The sequence below is a fragment of the Bos indicus x Bos taurus genome, chromosome 4, assembly GCF_003369695.1.
Source record: "Bos indicus x Bos taurus breed Angus x Brahman F1 hybrid chromosome 4, Bos_hybrid_MaternalHap_v2.0, whole genome shotgun sequence".
In the NCBI taxonomy this organism is placed as follows: domain Eukaryota; kingdom Metazoa; phylum Chordata; class Mammalia; order Artiodactyla; family Bovidae; genus Bos; species Bos indicus x Bos taurus.
In genome coordinates, this window is record NC_040079.1 from 21831267 (window position 1) to 21857089 (window position 25823).

General features: G+C 41.1%; 1 protein-coding gene across 1 annotated transcript in view; it reads left to right on the forward strand.

Moving 5' to 3' along the window:
• The window catches only part of SLC35B4 (solute carrier family 35 member B4), a 40986-nt gene extending 20662 nt beyond the window's left edge, over positions 1–20324 (forward strand). The window contains exons 3-10 of the mRNA XM_027538959.1: positions 2275–2377; positions 3760–3809; positions 6611–6692; positions 6912–6972; positions 8605–8714; positions 10309–10384; positions 13225–13300; positions 14348–20324. Coding sequence (XP_027394760.1) covers positions 2275–2377; positions 3760–3809; positions 6611–6692; positions 6912–6972; positions 8605–8714; positions 10309–10384; positions 13225–13300; positions 14348–14594 — 805 coding nt within the window. The 3' untranslated portion in view covers positions 14595–20324. The remainder of the gene's footprint in view (positions 1–2274; positions 2378–3759; positions 3810–6610; positions 6693–6911; positions 6973–8604; positions 8715–10308; positions 10385–13224; positions 13301–14347) is intronic.
• Positions 20325–25823: the final 5499 nt, after the last annotated feature.

Genomic DNA, 25823 nt, shown 5'->3' on the forward strand with positions numbered 1-25823 from the left:
AACTGGTTCTTGTTAGGGAAGGTAACTTGAGACTCAGTGTGTCCATTCTCCAGATGTGCAAAAGGGTAAAAGGATGGGATTCTGTGCTCAAAGACGTCCAACACTTCCTGAAGAATATGGAACCACTTGTTCATGTTTGCCCTGAATTCTTTAGCTCTGCTTTGGGTTGGTTGTAAAGTTCATTCAGGTTTTTCTGTAACATCTTGCAAAAAAAACCCAAACAAACTTTTTGGCCAACCCAATACTTCAAATATGAACAGAGCTAGTGGAGGTGATGGAATTCCAGTTGAGCTATTTCAAATACTAAAAGATGATTGTGTGAAAGTGCTGCACTCAATATGCCAGCAAATTTGGAAAACTCAGCAGTGGCCACAGGACTGGAAAAGGTCCATTTTCATTCCAATCCCAAAGAAAGGCAATGCCAAAGAATGTTCAAACAACCACACAATTGCACTCATCTCACATGCTAGCGAAGTAATGCTCAAAATTCTCCAAGCCAGGCTTCAACAGTACATGAACCAAGAACATCCAGGTGTTCAGACTGGGTTTAGAAAAGGCAGAAGAACCAGAGATCAAATTGCCAACATTCACTGGATCACAGAAAAAGAAAGAGGGTTCCAGAAAAACATCTACTTCTGCTTTGTTGATATGCCAAAACTTTGACTGTGTGGATTACAACAAATTGTGGAAAATTCTTAAAGAGATGGGAATACCAGACCACCTTACTTGCCTCCTGAGAAATCTGTATGCAGGTCAAGAAGCAACAGTTAAAACCAGACATGGAACAACAGACTGGTTCCAATTTGGGAAAGGAATATGTGAAGACTGTATATTGTCACCCTGCTTATTAAACTTATACGTGGAGTACATCATGCAAAATGCCGGGCTGAATGAAACACAAGCTGGAATCAAGATTGCTGTGAGAAATATCAATAACCTTAGATACGCAGATGACACCAACCTTATGGCAGAAAGCGAAGAAAAACTAAAAAGCCTCTTCATGAAAGTGAAAGAGGAGAGTGAAAAAGTTGGCTTAAAACCCAACATTCAAAAAATTAGGATCATGGCATCCAGTCCCATCACTTCATGGCAAATAGATGGGGAAACAATGGAAACAGTGACAGACCTTATTTTCTTGGACTCCAAAATCACTGCAGATGGTGACTGCAGCCATGAAATTGAAAGACGCTTGCTCCTCGGAAGAAAAGCTATGACCAACCTAGACAGCATATTCAAAGGCAGAGACATTACTTTGCCAAGAAAGGTCCATCTAGTCAAAGCTATGGTTTTTCCAGTAGTCATGTATGGATGTGAGAGTTGGACTATAAAGAAAACTGAGCCCTGAAGAACTGATGATTTTGAACTGTGGTGTTGGAGAAGACTCTTGAGAGTCCCTTGGACTGCAAGGAGATCCAACAAGTCAATCCTAAAGGAAATGAGTCCTGAATATTCATTGGAAGGACTGATGCTGAAGCTGAAACTCCAATACTTTGGCCACCTGATGTGAAGACCTGATTCATTGGAAAAGATCCTGATGCTGGGAAAGATTGAAGGCAGGAGGAGAAGGGGATGACAGAGGATGAGATGGTTGGATGGCATCACCAACTCGATGGACATGAGTTTGAGCACTGTCTAGGAGTTGGTGATGGACAGAGAAGCCTGGCATGCTATGGACAGGGAAGCTTGGCCTGCTGTAGTTAGTTCTTGGAGTCACAAAGAGTCAGACACAACTGAGCGACTGAATTGATACTTCAAATACAGTTTTTCTCATTTTGAATATATTAGGTTGAATTGTATGACATTGCTGATGTTTAGCCTACCAAAAGAGAAAAGCATTTTTAAAAAAAATAAAAAATGAAAATAAATGAAAAAAAAGCATTTTAAATGGCTTAAGCTGATTTATATGAAAGTCATCTTAAGTATTTTCTAGCTCAAAATGGGGGCATACAAATATAAAATTTTTTCATTTGTATTTATCCCTTTATCTAAGTGATTAGAGTCCCTAAATTTTTTTGTTGTTTTTTTTATCATTATGGAAGAATATTAAAATAGTGTCACATTCAATAGTTCAAACTTTTTCTGTGTTAGTGTAGCTTTGTGAAGTATTTTCACATATACTTGGTATTTGACTTAAGGTGGTAGTGATACCGTCTTTTAACATAGAGAAGATAAGCACAATACTTTAAAAATCAAAAATATGTGTTTCCTAGTCTACTTGATTTTCCTGAAATTGTGGACCCTGTGTGACGATGAACTGCTGTCTCTGCCTCTCAGGTACTACGCCGTAATGGTGACCATGTTCTTCACCGTCAGCGTGGTGAACAACTATGCCCTGAATCTCAACATTGCCATGCCCCTGCACATGATATTTAGATCTGTAAGTCTCAGACTCACATGCATATGTTCCTCTGGAAAATGAAGTTAAGTGGGTCCGTTAAATTCAAAGGTCCTATAGGAAGTAAAGTCTAGGGTGTAAGACTAGGTCTCATGGATGAATGAAAAGAGACTGAATTTCATCTGAGATGGAAGGCAAAAAGACAGAAATGTGAAGGTGGATGGTTTACTTTCATTTATCAGAGGGCTTATTGGCAGTTAATAAAAGAAAAGTTAAAATTTCCCCAGATAACAGATCTTGCCTTTAATTTTCTGGTTGGTTTTATATTCAGTCTTGCTATGAATGTTGTTTAACTATTTTCTCATCACTTTTTGTTTCTTCTGTAAAATTATATTTACTTCTAGTATGTGGTATAGATTACTTCTTTTTTCTGCTGGTTTTGAAAGCAGAGACTTGAGATAATTAGCTAAAGGGATATTCTTGAGGAAGGTAGGGTTTCTCCTTAAGCAGCAGAGGTTTTCGTCTTTGCCTCAGGCATGGTGGGAGAGCTTCGTTTAGTCTGTGTATAAATAAGGACAGAGTGTTTCCTGAAGAACCAGAGAGAAACTCAAAGGGGAATGTAGTTAGGCTTGTAGAGGAATGCAAAATAGGTGAAAATTGGAATAATAACTTTTTTGTGTGGCCTGAGATTTTTGTGAGATGAAATGTGAGATTTCCCTAAAGGAACTTTCCAGAGCTGATTATAATAACTAAGATGACCTTCAGAGCATTGCGCACAGAGTAGACTTTCAATAAACACTTGCTGGCTGACTGATGCCTTTTGAGAGGACAGAGAGGTCCCTGCACAACTTCATTCAGTCAAACAGCTTGGGAGAAGCTTATTTAAGGCTCCTGTGAATTATGTGGGTGTCCCAGGTGCCTCAGTAGGAAAGAGTCCTCCTGTCAAGCAGGAGATCTGGGTTCAGTCCCTGGGTGGGGAAGATACCCTGCAGGAGAATGGCAACCCACTCCAGTATTCTTGCCTGGAGAATTCCATGCACAGAGGAGCCTGATGGGTTACAGTCCATGGGGCTGCAAAAGAGTTGGACATGACTTAGCAAATAAAGAACAAACAACAACAATTAATTAGAAAATCTGCCAAAAATAAGTCTGTAATATTCCTGCTAGCCCTCGCTTCACCTGTGACCATGTTGGGAACTGATCGTTTTTATTCTTAATGTCATCTTTAAAAGGTGTTGTTATTTTCTGAGGTAGATTTTTATAGTTTGTCCTTTTTGCTGTCCTAAGAACAAGTGATTCTCACTAGTTATTAATCCTAACCTCCATCTTTGCAGTTGTTTCTCCCCCTTGTCTATGTTCATGTTTGTCTTGAATTACATTATTTTCTTTCCCTCATGCACTAAAACTGTTGTCTCTCTTTACAGGGTTCTCTAATTGCCAACATGATTCTAGGAATTATCATTTTGAAAAAAAGGTAAGCAGTGCTCTTTTATTTTGTATATAGGAAGGTTCACCTGAGCCCCAATTTTGTCTGGATCCCTTTTCTCATAGAGGTGATAAGTTTGCTCTTGGCCATCTGCCTTGCTTCTTGGTTCTGTCTGTGACAGTGAGGCCCACTCCTGAGGCAGTGGGTCAGGGAAGAGGCCCCGTCTGTGTCTTTGGAGCAGCATTTTCTCTGTGTAGAATTAACAGACTCTTGTCATTAAATCTTTAGTACCATACTAACGTGTGAAGCCAGGCTTCCCTGGTGGCTCAGTGGTAAAGAAATCTGTCTGCCAATGCAAGAGCCCTAGGTTTGATCCCTGGGTTGGGAAGATCCCCTGGAGAAGGGAAGGGCAACTCACTCCAGGCTTCTTGTCTGGGAAATCCCATGGACAGAGGAGCCTGGCAAGCTATAGTCCACAGAGAATCAGACACAACTTCGCAACTAGATAACAACAGTAACTTATGAAGCAAATTGATCTAGAACTTCACTGTCCCACGTGGTCATCACTGGCTACATGTGACTATTTACACTTAAATTTAAATATTAAGAAGTAAATAAAATAAAATATATACTTTCTCCACCTCTCTAGTCACATTTTAAATGTTCAGTAGCCATGTGTGACTAGTGGTGACCATATTGGAGAGCCCAGATGTGGAAAATTTCCAGATTTACCAAAGTTCTGTGGGATAGTGCTCTCCTAGGAAGCATACAACATAGCGAACTAAGGAATAATCATACGCATTACAAAGAAGATTCCTAACAAAGGCCCAAGTGGCCAAGAAGAGGCAAGGAAAAGTTTTAGGACTGATCTTTGTGACTATCATGAGCAGCTCTCTCTGGGTACAGTTGGGAAGTATCAGAAGTACATGAGGGACTTTCCTGAATGTCCAGTGGTTAAGACTTTGCCTTCTAATTCAGGCAGTGCGGGTTCCATCCCTGGTTGAGCTAAGATCCCACATGACCCCAAAGCATAAAACAGAAGCAATATTGTAACAAATGCAATAAACACTTTAAAAATGGTCTACATCAAAAAACAATCTTTAAAAAAAAAAGTAGCAGTACCTGGGATGCTGTTTCCAGGGATTTGTGTCTCACCTTCTTTCAGAACCTCACCCCTCACACCCAAGGAGGAGGGGCAAGGGGCAGAGACAGCACATACAGGTTGGAACATTTCTTAGGGAAAGTTCAGCCTCACTGTTAGGACCAAAAATGTGAGTTGGTGCCAGCTTTTCAATGTAGTCCATACCCAATCCCAGTACTGGAACTCTGTACCAGCTTGGAAAGTAGCTGTCAATTCAGCATGGGAACCTATGCTGAAAAGGACTGGGTCATGAAAAGGGTAATTGTCCTGTCCTGCTGGCTCCTGGTGATGAGCTCTTTATCTCCCGAGGCTCATATATTCCCCAGATGAGAGCACCCTTGTAGTGATTGCTTTTTCAGGCTCTTCTGTTCAAGCATACAGAGATAATGCTCAAGGCTCATTACCTTTGAAGTGACCCCTGTGCTTCTTGGTAGTGTAAAATTCACATTGGGACAGACCTGTGGTCTTCATAACCTTTGGTTTTGGTGCATAGCAGGGATACAGAAGAACTTACTATAAAAGGAATGCGTTAATATTCTGACATACCCCAAATGTCAGGGGCCTTTATCAAACATCTAATTTTTCCTTAAGAACCTGTTCTGAGTCTGTCATCTCTCTCTCTCTGTTTTTGACTCTGTCCAGTGGGTCTTACCCAGAGAGCAGAAACTTCTCTAAGCTAACTATCTATATCATGGATTAGTCATTTATCATCTCCTTTTGCTTATTTTGAGTAGCACCCCTTCAAGTTTATAGTGTGCTCCCCATTCCAGGATTTGAAAACCAAACCTCTCTTCACCTTAACTGTGTTCTTCATGATTGTTCAGACCTGAATTTTAGACCTCTGTCTGATCATTGCAGACTGAAGAGCTCCCGTCTGTTTATACATCTGCGGCAGCAGTGCCTGTCTCCTCACCCACCCCTCTTCTCTAGAGTGGTGCTTTTGGCTCCTTGCCCCACCCCTTAGCCAGTTCTTAGTCACCCCTTGGCCTTTTTCTGACATGCTGTGACCAGAACTATACAAAATATTTGAGTAGAAAATTTCAGATGTAAGGTTTTAATGTCTCTTTGTTGTCGCCGGAGGCTTTTTGCTTCATCACCAAGAGCCTGAGAGGGATGTTAATTGATACTATTTTAGTTAATGTGAAATGCCACCATTATTCCTGCTAATAGTCCTATTGGTTTAGTATTACTCGCTTTATCCAACTATGCCAACATTTAAAAACAATATTTAAGTCATTAAGAGACATTAAGACAACACCCTCCCCTGAAAAGGGACAGTTGAATTCTTTTCTGAGTGTGGAATCCTGCTGCTTGTCCTGGTAGTCCTTCTGTCCTGTCCTTCCTCTGCAGGCTATGTCTCCTCACACTAGGTTTGGGCCCCAGAAACCAGGAAAAGCAACAGGAATTCTATATTAAGATCTGTCAGGCTTTCATTTAGACGCAAGAGCAGAATGGGCTGTCGTGCCTGATATGCCTTTTTTTGTTTTCTGATGAAACAGTCTACTGGTGTACCAAGTCTTGGACACCACCAGAAAGGGTGTGGTCTAGAAATGAGTAGTATCCTGATTCTTTCACGCACAGACTTAGGTGGACTGTGCTGAAAAGTGATCCCCTTGATCATGTCTTGGTGATCTGTACTTTCGTGAACCATCTTACTGTCAGCATCATGTGGAAATTCATATCTGTGCTCTTTTTATTATTTTTGCAGATACAGTATCTTCAAATATACCTCCATTGCCCTGGTGTCTGTGGGGATATTTGTTTGCACTTTCATGTCAGCAAAGCAGGTGGTAAGAGTCTGTTCACAAATGATTTCTATTCACTCCTCACCAGGGGTGCCCAGGTACTTATTAATGATACAATAAATGTAAGTGCTCATGTAATATAAGGATTTACATCTTCGAAAGAGAATTATGGAGGGAAATGGGTAACATAAATATTTTCCTTGTATCAAGGTCCCTTGCCTGTAGTTCTGGTCTCTGTACCTCATATGTTTTTTTATTTCCTAGACTTCCCAGTCCAGCTCAACTGAGAATGATGGATTCCAGGCATTTGCGTGGTGGTTGCTAGGCAAGTACAGTAATTACAGTAAAGCTAATTGCCTCTGCAGTTCTGTTTTCAGAGTTTTCTCCTAAGGGATATGTTTCTTGGCAAGAAGTTGAAGCAAGAAGCTTCAACTCAACAGATTATGCCATGGAAGAGAGAGGCACCTGGAACTATATATCTCTGAACCTTAGGGTTGAAGAAACTAAAATGAAAATGTCTGTGTTCATGGTAGCGTGTTCTACAACATGGATGTTTTCCTGGTTGCCACTAGTATAGACAGAAAAGCCTGTGTCTAGTTGCCCATCACACTCTGTGGGAACAATGGGAGTGTCATCCATTTCTTTATGATCTGTCTGCTGAGCAGAAGCTTCTACAAAAGGAGGGCACATTACAGCAGTTGACTCTTCAAATTTCTGTAGGACCCATTTCTAAATCTTAGATTTCTTTTCTTCATAAGCTCTTCCACATGGCAATGTTCCCAAACCTGACTGGTCATCAGAATCCTGGGTGATTTTTAAAAATACAGATATCTCTTTGTTTAATGAAACAACTCCTATAGAGCTTTGCCCTTGCTGTATCTTACAGGGAAGGGAGAGTCAGTGATAGCAATAAGAGATGGAGACTGACCAACTGGAAGAAAAGTGGCAGTGAAAGAACTGGATTCTCCTTGCTTCTTGACTTTGCAGCTTTATCCCTTTAGGTTGCTATTCTTAATGTAGGAAGATCTTTATGAGCTATTAGGAAGATACTTTCTCCAATAAGAATGAAAGACTTTAACACACAATTCATGGGCACAGAATTAATATTCAATAAACTTATGTTCAGCCTCACTGGTTTACTAAACAAAGAAATGCAAACTGAAACCAAAATGCAGTACCTTTTTGTTTTGGCCTATTATACTGGCTAGATATTGATTATTCTCACTGATGCTGAGGGTGCAGTAAGGCAGCCATATTCATATAGATTGTTAATGGTAAATTGACACAGACTCTCTGGGCAAAAAATTATGTATTTGAGCTTTTTAAATGTCTACAACCTTTGTCTCAGTAATCCCCCTTATAAGAGTTTCTCCTAAGGGAATAATCAACATTTTGTTTATTATTATTGTTTGGGATATATGTTGATTTTAATGATGAGATAATTAGAAGTAATCTAACCATTCTTCTCTTGTAAGACATTTAAGTATGGTACAGTCCACATGATAGAACAGTATGCCGTTTTTAAATCATACTTTTGAAAACATTTTTAATGTAATGAAGGAAAATCCAGGAAAAAGATCATGTATAAAAAGATATGAAATTACATACTCATTATGATCCCATCTCAGCATAAAGTATCTATTGGGTTGGCCAAAAATCTCCTTTGAGCATTCTGTAAGATCTTAGAAAATCCCGAATGAACTTTTAGTTAACCCAATATCTAACATATATCTATCTAAGTAACATATACAGGGAAAGATAGCAAACTATTTAGGACTGGATGGTAATATGGTAGTTGATTTTTATTTCTTTTTAAATTTTGTGCATGGTCCATGTTTAATTTAGTGTGTAATATTTGTAGAACTGAATAAATGTTTTTTTTTTTTTAAGAAAAGAAGAAATGTTTTTTGAGAAGTTAGTTAGTATGGGCGTTTGTAATTCCATGTTTGCTTTTCAGGCATTGGGGCACTGACTTTCGCTCTTCTGATGTCCGCAAGGATGGGTATTTTCCAAGAGACTCTGTACAAACAATTCGGGAAACACTCCAAGGAGGCTTTATTTTATAATGTAAGCGATTTCTTGAACCTGGGGAAAAGGAAAATTACTGAGTTGTTTTTGTAGTATATTAGTTCAAGTATGATATACCATCTTTCTGATATAGTTGAAGGATCAATTTATTATCCAGTAAACTGCTTTGGGGCCCACTGACTTTGGCACTTTTAATAGCCTGCATGGTTCTCTACAAGAAATGATTGTTATTAGTCAGTGTGAACAGAATATGTCTGCCAGGAACAACCATTCCCTTCTAGGAACCCAATGTTCCTAAAGATGAAATCAAGTTAAAACCAATATGGAAACCTGGAAAGGGAACAGAAGTTCCAAAAGCCCTATACCAAGGAAAAGATGTGCAGGCAGGAGTTGGGGAGAACTGGGGGCGGGGGGGGGTTGAGGAGTAAGCCGCTCAGACAGGCTTTATTCCTTTGAGAGAGAGCTTAATTAGCTAATTATTTGCCCTTTCGCCTCTTGTTTGAAATTGCTGATCTAGAGCCACCTTCTCTAGCTTTCTTCTTTCTCCCCACTCTTTTCTGTTGCGATAACGCCCAACTCCTCAAGGTATCAGGGATAACGTTGCCTCCAGGTTCAGTAACCTCAGGGAGTCCTTCCCTGGGAACCTTTTGAACTGAAGTTGCAAACAAGCAATTTGAGATATTTAATCTCAAGCTACAGTATGTGGCTGGGAGTTTAAAAAATAAAGGAGCATTCTGTTTGGTTCCCATGTTTCTTTTAGCACAGTACCTGGCAGATAGTAAACTGCTTGGTAAATGTTTCCTGTGATTCCTTAGTAAATGTTTACTGTGGTGGTGGTGGTGGTGGTGGTGGTGGGTGGGTGGGTGTCAGGCACCTTAATATTTGCTTACCTATCGTTTCCGCTTCCTCTCCCCTCTCTCTCTCTCTGTCTTCATTTCTTTTCCCCGACTTCATATTGTCCTCTAGTGTCTCTCCCATTAGTTTCATGAACTCCCTAAAATCTGCCTTCATGTTCTGTATAATTTTTAAATCCGTTATATTGTTTAACTAGTCTCAAAAATAGTAAGATGTAGGCAGATCCTTTGGGCAGAATGACTATGTTTCAATTTCTCATTCCCTTTTGTTGAGGAAAGGATGCTAGCTCTATTGTTTTGTAATGACCATCAGCTTCTATGGGGCAAGAACTGTAATTCGCAGGTTGATATCATGCCATACAATGTCAGGACTTATTAAAAGTATCCAGTGCTTTAAAAGGCACTGCGTATGTGCCCAGTCGCTTAAGTTGTGTCTGACTCTTCGCGACCCCATGGACTGTAGCCTACCAGGCTCCTCAGTCCATGGATTCTCCAGGCAAGAGTACTGGAGTAGGTTGCCATTCTCTTCTCCAGTGGATCTTCCCAACCTAGGGAATGAACCCATGCCTCTTACATCTCCTGCACTGACAGGCAGGTTCTTTACCATTGGTGCCACCTGGGAGGCTATTAAAAGCACTGGATACTTTTAACAAGTCTGACTTGTTTATCTTGATATTGCTTGTTACACAACTTGTAAAACTTTCAATCATTGTAAAAAATACTCTATATTTCTGTAATGTTTTTGCATTTAAATTTACATGAAATGTTTCTTCCTGTAGCATGCCCTTCCACTTCCTGGTTTCATCTTCTTGGCTTCTGACATTTATGACCATGCAGTTCTGTTCAATAATTCTGGTGAGTTTGGGGTTATCCAGTAGAATTACCTGACAGTTTCAGAGGCAGCATCTCAGTTTTACTCGTGACTTCACCTCTGCAGTTTCTGTCATATCCAGATCACCCATCCCCATGCCACCTTCCTGAAATATAGTGCCATTAATCAGTGGTTGCAGAAACAAAAGCTTTTGCAGGCACTTCTCAATTATTTGCCAATGAAGTAAGACAATATCTTCAAATTTTCTGTTTTGCTTTGGAATTTGTGTGCTGTTTGCATTTGAATAGGGATGTATGATCTGAGAATGCAAACAAACAGTAATAATACTGCAGTGACTGGAGCCATGAGAAGTTGGACAGCACTCCAGCTTCTTTCCTCCTGTTCCTCCCTCTGCTAGGAAAGGCACATCTCACAGATACAGGCTGAGCTGCCTCCAAGCAAGGAGGCACAGAAATGACAACAGGGTAGATAGGCCGCAAGAATAAGCAAAATCAGTTCAGGTGGCTACAGTGCGAGCTGGCTATTACTTTTTACAGTGGCCGTTTAGTACATTAGCTAATAATTGCTAGTTAACTTAAAAGAAATTACCAATGTTAGGCTGGCCCCAAAATTCCTTTGGGTTTTCCCATAAGATGTAATGAAAAATTTGAACAAACTTTTTAGTCAACCCAGTATAATCTCATTATCTACTAAAAGACAGAGCATGTTATACAGACAAATGAATACACAGGGAACAAATATTTTTAAAATTAAGGCTTTATGTTGCTCGGACCTATAAAATGGTAAGTGTGTTTTGCAGAATGACAGTAGGGGCTCAGTAAACATTTGTTTGCTATCTGGTCACAAGTTGTGAAGTTTGACTGTTCTCTGAGTCTGCAAAGTTGTATCTCCCATTTGCCTACAAAAAAGTGTGTGATGATGGCATGTAAGAACGTTTTTAAGGCTCTGAATTATTCAATTGGTTCTGACTTTTTAAAAAAATTGAGATATAATTGACATATAGATGATTTTTAACGCAGTGTTTTCTAAGGTCTCTTAGGAGGCTCCATATAGCAGAGGGCTATTGAAATAAATACATTATCAAGTTCCTTGAGATTGATACTGATTTAGTTACTTGAATGCTCCTTCTAGAAGTCACAGGGATGGGTATTTTTATAAAAAAATCTTTTAAGGTCTGCCTTCAACTTCTTTAAAACCATTCCTGAGTATACATTTTTTCGTCTCAGATGAACTTGTTATTTGCAAGGAAACTGAACATCCGTCTAAATACTGTACATCATATGGATTGTCTTTCCCCAGCAAGCTGATACAGTGAATCTCTCAAGTTATTATACAGTAATAACATTTGTTGACTTTCTTTTCATTTCAGTACTTGCTAAGTATTTCAAAGACAATAGAACACTAAATTATTGGGATTTCCCACTAGTCCAGATGTAGAATTTCAGAAATTATTTATATGTATATAAATTTTTATTTTTTGCAAAAGAAAATTAATGTTCATGTACTAACCATGTTTCAGCATCACTTTGTTAGACTTCACTCAGTTATGCTGTATAATTCAAGTGAAAGTTTTAGTGGCTCAGTCATGTCTGACTCTTTGTGACCCCATGGACAGACACCTCTGTCCATGGCATTCTCCAGGCAAGAGTACTGGAGTGGGTAGCCTTTCCTTTCTCCAGAGGATCTTTCCTGACCCAGGGATTGAATCCGAGTCTCTCACATTGCAGGTAGATTCTTTATTGTCTGAGCCACCAGGGAAGCCCGTATAATTCAAGCCTTCCACACAATTTAACAATATAAAAAGACTGATCCTTCAAGGATTACTATGTCCTTATTCTCTTTGATCTTTGAATATTTTATTTCCTCCCACATATTTGCTATGCAAGCCTCATTATATAAAACTAAACATAAGAATGTATTTCAAGGAAGGAAAGTTACAGTTCTGTTGCCCTACACATGAGCTAATTTCGTTTTACCAGTTTCCATCCTGACACTGTTTACATATATTGTCACACAGTCATAATCCTTGTGTAAATATAATTTTACACTTTCTTTTTCACTTTTGTTCTGCGTTTTTTATGTGACTATATATAATCTATGTGATTTTTTTTTTTTTTTTAAATCAAGTGTATAATGTCACACCTAGTTAAAGTACCTTTGCTTACATAGTCCTTGCTCTTATCACTGGGCGTTGTGACTGATTTAGTTTTTCCTTTATTGTAAACACCACCACAATGTATGTTGAATTTGTTTTTCTTTTGAATTAACTAGGACTAATTCCTGAGAATAAGAATCAATGCCTTTAGGACCACTTAATACCTATTGTGAAATTGATTTTGAAAACACCAATTTATACTACCACCCACTGAATGGCTGCTAGTTCTGCCACCACCTTGCCAGATCAGGATATTATTATAAGTGTTTAATTGCTAAGTTAATAGATATAGAATGGTATGGCCTTGTAATAATTTAGAATTCTTTGATTACTGGTAGGATTGAACATATTTCCAAATGGCATTTATTTAGGGCTTGTCTCTCAAGACAAGTATCTTAAGACAAGTATACTTAAGACTGTATCAGTTTGAACTTCTCTGTGTTGCACAGTCTTTCTCTGTAAAGTGGGGTCCTAGTCAGGTGAAAGGTAAAAAGTTTAAAGTTAAAATACAATTTGTTTTAAGAAACCAGTGTAATGACTCTTGAGGACAATGTAGCCTGGAATCAAGGCAAGTAAAGTATATGACCCAAGTCTATTTGCAAGAGAAATAAGGTTGCTATCTCTACTATGTTCATCTGTGTTACTGTGTTCAAAGGGATGAAAACATAAGCTATCCAAAGTGATACGACTGTCTCTCAATCTCTGCAGAACTGTATCAGGTTCCAGTCGTTGGTGTGACAGTGCCCATCATGTGGTTCTACCTCCTCATGAACGTCATCACTCAGTATCCTTTGCACTCCTCTGCCATGTGGTCTTTGCTGTGCTCTTTTGCCACAGAAATGTTTTTCCTTCTAACGGTGCAGTGACATGAATTTCGCTTTTGCCCTGATCTTTTCTGCAGTAAATAGGAGACAGGCCCATCCAGTGAACTCCTTTGTTGCAGGGAGAGAGGGGCAAAGAGATGCTGGCGGTGTGGAAGGTCAGTAAGTCATAAGACACCAGGAAGGAAAACCTCTGGGTGGGGGGATAGAAGTCAATGGGTAACTAAGAATTAGTATGTGACAGAAATCCTCTATGATTTCTACATGGAGTTTTCCAGTATCCTAGGATATTTCACAAGCTGCCACAAAATTCTGCAAGAGATTTCAAATTAAATAAGGCCTAATTTTTAAAATGGCTCTTTTGAACCACCTTGAAAGTTGCTCAGTCATGTCCAACTCTTTGTGACCCTGTGGACTAGACAGTCCATGGAATTCTCCAGGCCAAAATACTGGAATGGGTAGCCTTTCCCTTCTCCAGGGGATCTTCCCAACTCAGGGATCAAACGCAGGTCTCCCACATTGCAGGCGGATTCTTTACCAGCTGAGCCACAAAGAAAGCCCTCTGAACCACCTTACGCCCATTAGAAAAACCCTTGAGCCTTTGAAACAGTGGAACAGATTGTAGTTGATCTCATTCCTCTGAAGTCACCTCATATGCTTGCCCTACAGAGTTCCTTTTTGGAGATGTCATCAGCTTTACTGACAGTGTTACCTTCTGTCATTACTTGGGAGGTGACCTTCACTGTAAACTATAGGAAGAATCCAAAAAAAATCCGAAACGACTATCATAGGAAGTTTTCAGGCAGCTTCAGGTTAGGATCCATAAATGGTGTGGCAGGACAGTAATTCTGCAGGGTATTCTATCAAGGAGGAGCCTCAGGGCACCCATGGCCGATACCCTGTTTTCTGGTTCCTGGAATATGAACATTGAAGCTACAGACCTTGCCAGAAGGTTCTCCTGCTAATCTCTGGGTTGTTTACAGAAAACTGCCTTAACCCCGCTCCTCCAGGTACGTGTGCATCCGGGGCGTCTTCATTCTCACCACAGAATGCGCCTCCCTCACCGTCACCCTCGTCGTGACGCTGCGCAAGTTCGTCAGCCTCATCTTTTCCATCTTGTACTTCCAGAACCCTTTCACCCTGTGGCACTGGCTGGGCACCTTATTTGTCTTCATTGGGACTCTCATGTACACAGAGGTGTGGAACAACCTTGGGGCCACCAAAGGCCAGCCTCAGAAGGAGGAGAAGAAGAACTGAGGCCGGCCTGCAGTAGAGAGACCAGAGGCTAATGGGCTGGGGCCTGGCCACCAATTCACCTTGGTTAATGCTGAATTACCAGCCGTGTACCAGGGAATCCTCAGAGGGAGGGACTTCTCAGATTTCTCATGGCTCTGCAGACCCACATTTGTGGACCCTGAGGAGAAGCCCCTCTACCCTGAAGTAGAGAAGAGAACGGTTCTCCACTATCGGGTAGCCCTGTTCATTTGTTATCTGTTTTGTTTACCAAACACTGTATTTAGCACTGTACTGGCTTACTGAATTCTGAGTCCCCAGAGCTATTAGTTTTATATCTATGGTCTCAGACAAGATTCTCCCTGTTCTGATGATTCTCTTCTGTAACAGCCATCCTCCTCCTGGGGCCTCGTCCCCTTACTCCATCACCCTGCCACCCTCGGCTGCACTTTTCAGTCTGACGCTCCAGGCACCCTCACCAGGAACAACTGAATGGCCGCGAGAACAGATGTTCTGGAGATGGTGGGGCTGGGTTTTCTCCCCAAGGTTGGGAAAGAAGCGGGTGTCGCTGTGTGCCCTGGGGACACTGGGGCAAGACTGGTGGGGATCCTCTCCCACATTTTTCCTTTTTTCCCCCTCTATGCAACAGTTATGTGCTTTCATACCTTTTGCTTTCTGTACTTAGAACAAACTGCAGCAGTTCTCTGGCACAGTGTTAAAGAGAAGTTGTGTATGAATTGGGAAGGAGAGACTTTTACTCTGTCTTCTCTCAGTTGTCTGAGTCATTTAGCCTCAAGGTTAGATGGTGATGCCAGGAGGACACAGGAGAAACTGGCCAAGAGGGCACTCGGAGAGCCTCGGGCTCTCCCGCCTCTACACCCAGCCAGGCATTCAGGGCAGGTTCCACATGGAAGAGAGGTTAAGTCTTTGAAATGCTGCTTAATCAGGTTCATCTCTGCCTGGCAACTCTTTTCAGAGTTATGACCAGTCAGGCTAATGGGTAAACCAATATATTCAGTACGTGTGGGTGTGGTGTATCAGGCCAAACTACAACTGAAATAGGTTTTTCTTTTTTTAAACAAGGCGTCTTAATGTTCTTGCCCGGTTTGGGGGTGAGTGTGTTTTTTTATATGTAGAAACCTGCCCCCCCCGCCCTTTTGCTAATTGTTTCAAAGGTCTGGTTTCCTCCCATGGGATAATCTTGAGAAAGAACAACAGCGTTAGGGTGGTGTGTGTAGGGGGTGGGTATGCTCTTGTGTAGTTTGTGATCACTGGTGAGAGGAGAACATGAAAATCAGTGTTCTATTTCCTCATCCTTCAACAGCCCTGACCTGCATCGCCTCACCACGGATGTGCTTTGGGGGGGGGTCCATCAGACTTACCAGCCTGTCTCTTTTTGCACATAGAGGCCTCTCCTTCTGTGCTGGGCACAGATTGTGTTCTTAAATAGAGAAGTGGCTCTCCAGGTCTCCTGGGCTCACCCAGGGTATGATGTGTTTATTCCACTATCAGGAGCTGTTCTCTGATGGGACCTAAGATGAGTGTCCTAGAAACCCTGGGTCACTTTGGGGGAAGTCAGTTAAGCTGCCTCGGGTTTTTTGTTACATACGGTATGGATACTGTTTCTCCATCTAAGTCCCAGGGTTTTCAGATTGATTTGTTGTTCTGGACATTGACATCTGTGCTGTGCCAGTGAGAGTCTATACTGAAAGATGCTGAATTAAGTGTGAATTTGTTCATGGCCTCAAAAGGTATTTAATTTCTTTGAACTGTGTAGAGTTTCTCAGACTGGTGGTGCTATAAATACCATGTATTAAATAGCCTCTTAAGAACAAAAGCTACTTTTCTTACTGTATAATAAAAGAACCTGTCCCCAGGGGCTGTTTGATTGCTACATGTCTGGAGTCTTGACAGGATAACTATAGAGCTTTATATGAAATAGTATAACTTTTTTTTTATGTGGATGGGAAATATTACAATTTTTAGTAACTGAAACAGTGTTAATGTACACAGAGAGCATTTAACTGGGTTCCTGAGGTTTTAGGTTTTGGCTTATGGAGCGTGTGTTTCTCAGTCTAAACACTTCTGCTGGTCTTATTCATAGGAGGAGCTTAGGGCACTCACTCAATGAAATGAGTGCATGTAAGAACATAGCCCTGGGAATTGGTTTTTCTTTCCAGTAGTTGCATATAAGGAAATAAATCTAATAGATCCTAGTTCATGGGAAATAGATGGGGAAACAGTGGAAACAGTGTCAGACTTTATTTTTTTGGGCTCCAAAATCACTGCAGATGGTGACTGCAGCCATGAAATTAAAAGACGCTTACTCTTTGGAAGGAAAGGTATGACCAACCTAGATAGCATATTGAAAAGCAGAGACATTACTTTGCCAACAAAGGTCCGTCTAGTCAAGGCTATGGTTTTTCCTGTGGTCATGTATGGATGTGAGAGTTGGATTGTGAAGAAAGCTGAGCGCCCAAGAATTGATGCTTTTGAACTGTGATGTTGGAGAAGACTCTTTAGAGTCCCTTGGACTGTAAGGAGATCCAACCAGTCCATTTTGAAGGAGATCAGCCCTGGGACTTCTTTGGAAGGAATGATGCTAAAGCTGAAACTCCAGTACTTTGGCCACCTCATGCGAAGAGTGGACTCATTGGAAAAGACTCTGATACTGGGAGGGATTGGGGGCAGGAGGAGAAGGGGACGACAGAGGATGAGATGGCTGGATGGCATTGCTGACTTGATGGACGTGAGTCAGGGTGAACTCTGGGAGTTGGTGATGGACAGGGAGGCCTGGCGTGCTGTGATTCATGGGGTCGCAAAGAGTCGTTCGCGATTGAACTGAACTGAAAAACAGTTTATTCCCCTCCTTGGTTAACTGTTTTTTCAATCCTGGTTGAACTTGATTTCAATCCCTGTTAAAAGGGCAAATAAACCATTTTATAGAGGATCTGGCTCATCTGTAACTGGAGAAGAAATGTCTGTTAAATGCCTCTCCTCTTTCTGTGGATCAAGACCATGTAATTTTGTGCCCCAGAGAGAGAGGGTATGGTTTGTTTACAAAAGAGATTGATGTTTAAGGCATCCAGAACTCTACCCTTAGAGCAAAGATCAAATAGCAAATGACTAGCTAGAAAACACAAGTTCTGTGTGTGTGAATGTACCTGTGAACTCACTTCATAGCTTGACCAGGGTCATAAATGAGGCAAAAGGAGAAAATTGGTGATATTTGAGTTATTGCATTTAATGTCTGCATATCCTTTACCACAGTTCCATTGTTGTATTATAAATGCTTTTTTATTTTGTTAGGAATTTATTTTTGATCTTTTACTTTCTTTTTCATCCAGCTGAAACCATTAATCCATTTAATAAGTTTCTGTCAAGTTCTGAAGTATTTGGACACAGTCTAGATAGTATTTTCCTTCTTTCTGCATAGTTACCCAAAATGAATACAGTACCTGAAATTTGGTCATTGCATCCTGTGAAGAAAAACACAGAAGCTGAGTTGATCTCTGCCAAGCTCACCAAACTCCTTCCATTCTTCTGGGAAGATTACCTGGTGTTTTGTAAGGATGATAATAGCTTGTGTCATTCCCTGAGCACCTTTCCTCCCTTCTGCATATTTTTTGTTTCACATCCTAACCCCTACCTCCAGTTTCTTCAGCAGCCTCTGGTTACTCGCGTAGTTTTCTACTGAGCGACACGTATAATGTTGTATCTATTTATGCCTCTATTCTTTGGGGCCTCTAGGTGTCTTTTGTGGATTTTTATAGGATATACATATCTGTGTAGCATGTATTTGTTATACATGGTTTTAAGCACTGATACTAGGGGTGTGTATATATACAGATGCAAATATTGGGCAGAGCGAATGTATATGTAGACGAGTAAGAACAAGAACGGTTAAAGTACAAATGTTTATATACCGTTACAGCTCAAAGTGGGGTGGAGAATCCTATCAGTCCTACCACATTCTTGTCTGTATTTGGGAAGCAGTAGTTCTCATCTTTTGCTCTTTTTACCCTACCTCTAGCTGACTTCCGTTGCAGTGCCAAATGTCTATGGTGAGGGGAGGTGGGCCGCATTAGGTCAGGAGTAATTATAAACCAGTGAATTAGTTCTGGGCTGGGGGACACACTTACTGGTGGGCTAGCACACAAGCCGATGTAGCAAAGACCTGAGCATCTCCACAAATGCATGGTGAAAGGCACCCTAACATGGAGATGGGAAATCAAGACCCTACATTTGCTGTGGTCTGTTTCTCTTTGGCTAGAACTATGAGCATTTTGGTCTCAATAGTTTTATCCTGAAAAATGTTCATGGAAGTTACCTATGAGAGTTCAGTCTTAGGGTGGAAGAACTGTCAATATAGATAAAATCCATTTTTATTAGATGTGTGACCTTTGGAAATGAATATAAACAGTAAAATTAATAATAAGCATTAGCATCCATGTGGTGTGTAGCAGGCTGGGCTGGGAGACACTATAGCTGTGTGTGCTCTCTGGCGCCTTCCTTACAGTGGGCACTGCAGAGGAGGGAGGGACCAGGATCTGACTTGCATCCCATGAATGCATAAATCCTCGCCAAGATCTCTTACTCCCTCGAGTTTCTGAGAAAGCTTCTAATGGTTCTTGATACCCCTTCCCACCCTTCATCAGTAGGTCAGCAAGAAAGCAAATAAGACAACATTCCTGAGATTCTAAGGAAGGGAGGGTGCACGCCAGGAGTTGTGCAGATGCTGCTTTCTGCTGTCCAGGTGCCAGTGGGAGGAGGGCAGAGCATTACATATTTAGCACCTTGCATCATTTGATGCTCAGCACAAGCAGAGGCCCTCAGGGTACCATTAAAGATGCTTAAAAGTTTCTGAAGTAGGCTGCTTGGGGTGTCCCCTACATCTCCAAAGCTGGTATAGTGGGTTTGCATTGGCTGATGCCTTAAGCTCATTGTCTTTTGTCTCCTCAGAATCACGTGGAGATTTACCTACTTAAGTCACTCAGCGTTCTACCAAACGCCCTCAATTTCAATCAAGTAAGGCAAGCTGCAAGGGTACCAGAGATAGGTGGGTTGGGGGGAGGAAAGCTTGGTCTCCATTTGTAAGACTCATACTTTTTAAAGTAAACGTTGTAATGGTTCTTTGGCACATTGAATTATTTATAGCTTTTGAGATGTAAAGAAGACTCCCGTGAACCAGGAGAAGCAGTAATTATTCCCCGACGTGATAAAAGTGTTCTTTGTGTGTCACTTGCAATCACAAGTCATTTCTGTGCTAGTTGCTTTCATTCCAGAGAATGGCATCATCCTCCCCAAAAAGAGGATGATTTTTAAAGTAGGATTTTCTAACAGATTATGTGGCATGGGGCTGGGGAAGGATGATGGGGATTTGATTTATCCAGCCTCTGAGCTCTTCATTCATATTGTGATTTAAGAACAAAGATGGCGGCGGAGGGTGGGGGGCGGTGGCTAGACAGTAGTAGAGTATGTAGAACAGCTAAGACGTTACTGAGTATCCAGATTTTGAGCTGTGTAAATATCAAATGTCAGCTTCCAGCCTTCTGAGTTATTTGAGCAGAGAGTTACGGAGAAAAGGGAGATTTTGTGAATAAAATGTTTTTGCCAAACAAACTGAATGAGTCTTTTTACCATGATTTCTTATAAAGAGCAAATTTCTGCCTTCTGAAACAACTCATCAGACACCTGGTTTTTAATCTTGAATTGTACAATCATTGTTTCTTAATAAAAGTGATAAATATCTTGCAGGTGTTTCCAATCACCATTACCTTTCAAGTGCTTGGGTGCCGTTTCAAAAGCTCCGCAGTGTTTGCCTTGTACAGTGGTGGGACATTTTACCACAGTCGTAAGCAACCTGTCTTCTGCTGCCTGGCAGCTGGGTCAATCACAAACCACTTCCCCGGCTACAGGTCAGTTTCCACTTCAGAAATTTAAAGAGTCTTGGCTTACTTTGGGAGGTTTTAGAGGTTCGTGGCAGTAAGTTTCTGTAGCAAATCTCTCAAAACCTCTTTGCCTTAATAGAAACACATTGATTTTTGTAACATTGCAATGGCCAGCTCTCTTCCTCTTCCATCTGTTACTTTTAAATGAATCTTAATGTGGAAGCAGCTTTCAAAGCAGTTTACTATACTCAGTCTTTTTTTTTCTTTTTTATTGCAGTATAGTTGATTTACAATAATACTGGTTTCAGTGTACAACCTGGTGACTCAAGTTTTATAGATTATACTCCATTTATAGTTATTATAAAATACTGGCTATATTCCCTGTGCTGTAAGCAATATCCTTGTAGCTTATTTATTTTACACATAGAACTCTGTATCTCTTCATCCCCTACCTCTATCACGCCCCTCCCTGCTTCCCTCTCCCCACTGGAAACCACTAGTTCTCTATATCTGTGAGTCTGTACTTTTTCGTTATATTCACTAGTTTTATTTTTTAGATAATATATAAAAATAGTAACATACAGTATTTGTCTTTCTCTGACTTTAAATTTCACTAAGCAAATTTAACCCTCCGAGTCCATCCATGTTGTTGCAAATAGCAAAATTTTGTTCTTTGCTTTGGCTGACTACTGTTCTGTTGTATTTATACATATCTTTATTCATCAGTTGATGGACATTTAGGTTGCTTCAAAGTCTTGGCTATTGTAAATAATGCTGCTGTGAACATTGAGGTATGTGTATATTAATGTTTTCGTTTTCTTTGGATATATATACCCAGGAGTGAAATTACTGGATCATATGGTAGTTCTGTCAATATCTTTAGTTTTTTGAGGAAAGAACCTCTATACTGTTTTCCACAGTGGCTGCAACAATTTACATTGTATGTACTTCGGTAGTTCTTTTTTAGTGTTTTATGTTTGAATTCCTCTGTGCATGTACTACAGATTTTTGGTTTGTGGTTACCATAAGGTATCTGAATCTATATATGTGCACGTGTACACACACATATATGTATACACACATACATATGATTAAATTGCTGACTCCTTAAACATTTTAATAACACTGCATTTTACTCTCTTCCCCTCATAATTAGTTTTTTACATTATATTTTATATCTGTTTTGCATATCCCTTAATTCCTTATTATGGATATATTTTACTACTTTTGTCTTTTAACTTTCCTACTAGCTTCATATATGGTTGACTTTCTACCTTTACTGTATTTTTTTTTGCCTTTACCAATGAGCTTTTCCCTTTTATGTTGCCTTTGCTTAGAGAAGTCCCTTCAACATGTCTATTAAACAGCTGATTTGGTGGTGCCGGACTCCTAGTTTTTTGCTTATCTGTAAAACTTTTGACCTTTGCATCAAATCTGAATGAGAGCTTTGTCAAGAGTATTCTTGGTTGTAGGTTATTATTCCCTTTCGTCTCTTTAGATATATCATACCACTCCCTTCTGGCCTACAGAGTTTGTGCTGAAAAGTCAGCTGATCGCCTTATGGGAATTCCCTTGTAGGTAACCTGTGGCTTTTCCCTTACCACTCTTTAATATTCTCTTTAATTTTTTGCCATTTTACTTATAGTGTGTCTTGATGTGGTCCTCTTGGAGTTGATCTGGTTTGCAACTCTCCATGCTCCTTGGACCTGGATATCTGTTTTGTAGGTTAGGAGTATTTTTAGCTATTATTGCTTTGAATATGTTCTCTGCCTATTCTCTCTCTCTTCTTCTGAGAGCTCTATAATGCAAATATTAGTATGCTTGATGTTTTCCCAGAGGTCTCTTAAACAGTCGTTTCTTCTTATTCTTTTTGCTGTTCACCTCCAGTTATTTCCACTACTCTGTCTTGCAGCTCACTGATTCATTCCTCTGTATCATTTAGTCCTCTGTTTATTCTTTCTGTATTCCTAGTGTATTTTTCATTTCACTTATTCTTCATCTAGTTTGTTTTGTATATTTTCTAACTCTGTTAACAACTCAAAACTTTTCACTCATTATTCTCAAGATCTTTATCTTTGACTCCTAAACTCTTTTTCAGGTACATTGCTTACCTCTAATTCACTTCTTCTGGGTTTTTTCTATCTTATTCCTTTATTTGGAACATGTTCTTCTGTCACCTCATTTTGCCTGACTTGCCGTTTTTATTTTACTGTATGTGGCAGGCTGGTTATGTTTCCCAACCTTGGAGAAGTGGCCTTTCATAGGAGACTTCTTATGAGTCTGCGCAGCACAGTGCTCTTTGGTCACCAGAGCTTTATGCTGTAGTGATGCCCCATCTGAGGGGTGTATGGATCCTTCTTGTATAGTGAGCTGACTACTGTGAGAAGTCTGGTAGGCATGGCTTGATCCCACTCTGGTTTCCAGGCCCTTCCTCATGTGGTGGAGGCTTCTAGCCACTGGCTGGCAGGGCCAGGTCATGATGCACCTGCCTGTGAGATCCCTGACAAAGTGAAAGTCACTCAGTTGTGTCTGACTCTTTGTGACCCCATGGACTATACAGTCCATGGAGTTCTCCAGGCGAGAATACTGGAGTGGGTAGCCTTTCCATTCTCCAGAAGATCTTCCCAACCCAGGGATTGAACTGGGGTCTCCCGCATTGTGGGAAGTTTCTTTACCAGCTGAGCCACAAGGGAAACCCCAAGAATACTGGAGTGGGTAGCCTATCCCTTCTCCAGCAGATCTTCACAACCCAGGAATCGAAGCGGGGTCTTCTACATTGCAGTGGATTCTTTACCAACTGAGCTATCAGGGAAGCCCTGAAACCCCTGAGAGCCCCAGGGCTAATGCTGGTATTCTGGTGAGTGGATTTGGGTTCCAGGAGGAGATCTTAGGACTGGTGCCCACCCACTGGTGTGAAGTCATGTCCTGGGGCTAGTTCCAGCCTACTGATGAACAAAGCTAGGTCCTGAAGTCTGGCTACAGGGTTTTGGGTGTCCTAGAGCTTGACCTGCTGGTAGGTGGGGCCATGGCCTAGCAGGTCTCAGAACTTTTGCCCCGTTAGTAGATGAAGCTGGTCCTGACAGTAGAGGAGGTTTGCTGGTGGGTGAGGCCAAGGCCAGAGCTCAGGCAGTTCTGAATCTAGCACCTGAGCCCTTGTGTGTGGCAGCGGGTCCTGGGCCTTCTAGTGGGCAGGGCTGTGTCCCTGCCCAGGTAGTTGCTGGCCTGAAGTATCCCAGATCTTGTGCCTACAGGTTGGTAGGTGGCACTGAGGTTAGATCCTGAGGCTCATAAGCTAGAGGGAGGATTCCAAAATGGTGGCTGCCAGCGCCAGTGTCCACATGGTAGAAAGAACTCACCAAAATGACTGCCACCAGTCTCTGTCCTCAAGGTGAACTCCAGTCGCCTCCTGCTTCTCTAAGAGACTTCCAAGATCAGCAGCTACGTCTGCCCCTTTCAAATTACTGCTGCTGCTCTGGGTCAGTTCAGTTCAGTTGCTCAGCATGTCCAAATCTTTGTGACCTCATGGACTGCAGCACGCCAAGCCTCCCTGTCCATCATCAGCTCCTGCAGTTTACTCAAACTCATGTCCATTGACTCGGTGATGCCATCCAGCCATCTCATCCTCTGTCATCCCCTTCTCCTCCCGCCTTCAATCTTTCTCAGCATCAGGGTCTTTTCAAATGAGTCAGCTCTTCGCATCAGGTGGCCAAAGTATTGGAGTTTCAGCTTCAGCATCAGTCCCTCCAATGAACACTCATGACTGGTCTTTAGGATGGACTGGTTGAATCTCTTTGCAGTCCAAGGGACTCTCAAAAGAGTCTTCTCCAACATCACAGTTCAAAAGTATCAATTCTTCGGTGCTCAGCTTTCTTTATAGTCCAACTCTCACATCCATACATGACTACTGGAAAAACCATAGCTTTGACTAGACCTTTAATATGCTGTCTAGGTTGGTCATAACTTTCCTTCCAAGGAGTAAGCGTCTTTTAATATCGTGGCTGCAGTCACCATCTGCAGTGATTTTGGAGCCCCCCAAAAATAAAGTCAGCCACTGTTCCCCATCTATTTGCCATGAAGTGATGGGACTGGATGCCATGATCTTAGTTTCCTGAATGTTGAGCTTTAAGCCAACTTTTTAACTCTCCTCTTTCACTTTCATCAAGAGGCTCTTTAGTTCTTCGCTTTCTGCCTTAAGGGTGGTGGTATCTGCATATCTGAAGTTGATATTTCTCCCGGCAATCTTGATTCCAGCTTGTGCTTCATCCAGCCCAGTGTTTCTCATGACGTACTCTGCATATAAGTTAAATAAACAGGGTGACAATATACAGCCTTGACATACTCCTTTTCCTATTTGGAACCAGTTTGTTGTTCCATGCCCAGTTCTAACTCTTGCTTCCTGACCTGCATACAGATTTCTCAGGAGGCAGGTAAGGTGGTCTGGTATTCCCATCTCTTTCAGAATTTTCCACGGTTTGTGGTGATCCACACAGGTTTTGGCATAATCAATAAAGCAGAAATAGATGTATTTCTGGAACTCTCGCTTTTTTGATGATCCAGCAGATGTTGGCAATTTGATCTCTGGTTCCTCTGCCCTTTCTAAAATCAGCTTGAACATCAGGAAGTTCATGGTTCACATATTGCTGAAGCCTGGCTTGGAGAATTTTGACCATTACTAGCGTGTGAGATGAGTGCAATTGTGCAGTAGTTTGAGCATTCTTTGGCATTGCCTTTCTTTGGGATTGAAATGAAAACTGACCTTTTCCAGTCCTGTGGCCACTGCTGATTTTTCCAAATTTGCTTCATATTGAGTGCAGCACATTCACAGCATCATCTTTTAGGATTTGAAATAGCTCAACTGGAATTCCATCACCTCCACTAGCTTTCTTTGTGATGCTTCCTAAGGCCCACTTGACTCACATTCCAGGATGTCTGACTCTAGGTGAGTGATCACACCATTATGATTATCTGGGTCATGAAGATCTTTTTAGTATAGATTTTCTGTGTATTCCTGTCACCTCTTCTTAATATCTTCTGCTTCTGTTAGGTCCATACCATTTCTTTCCTTTATGGAACCCATCTTTGCCTGACATGTTCCCTTCGTATCTCTAATTTTCTTGAAAATATCTCTAGTCTTTCCCATTCTATTGTTTTCCTCTATTTCTTTGCACTGATCACTGAGGAAAGCTTTCCTATCTCTCCTTGCTATTCTTTGGAACTCTGCATTCAGATGCTTATATCTTTCCTTTTCTCCTTTGCTTTTCACTTCTCTTCTTTTCACAGCTATTTGTAAGGCCTCCTCAGACAGCCATTTTCCTTTTTTGTTTTTCTTTTTCTTGGGGATGGTCTTGATCCCTGTCTCCTG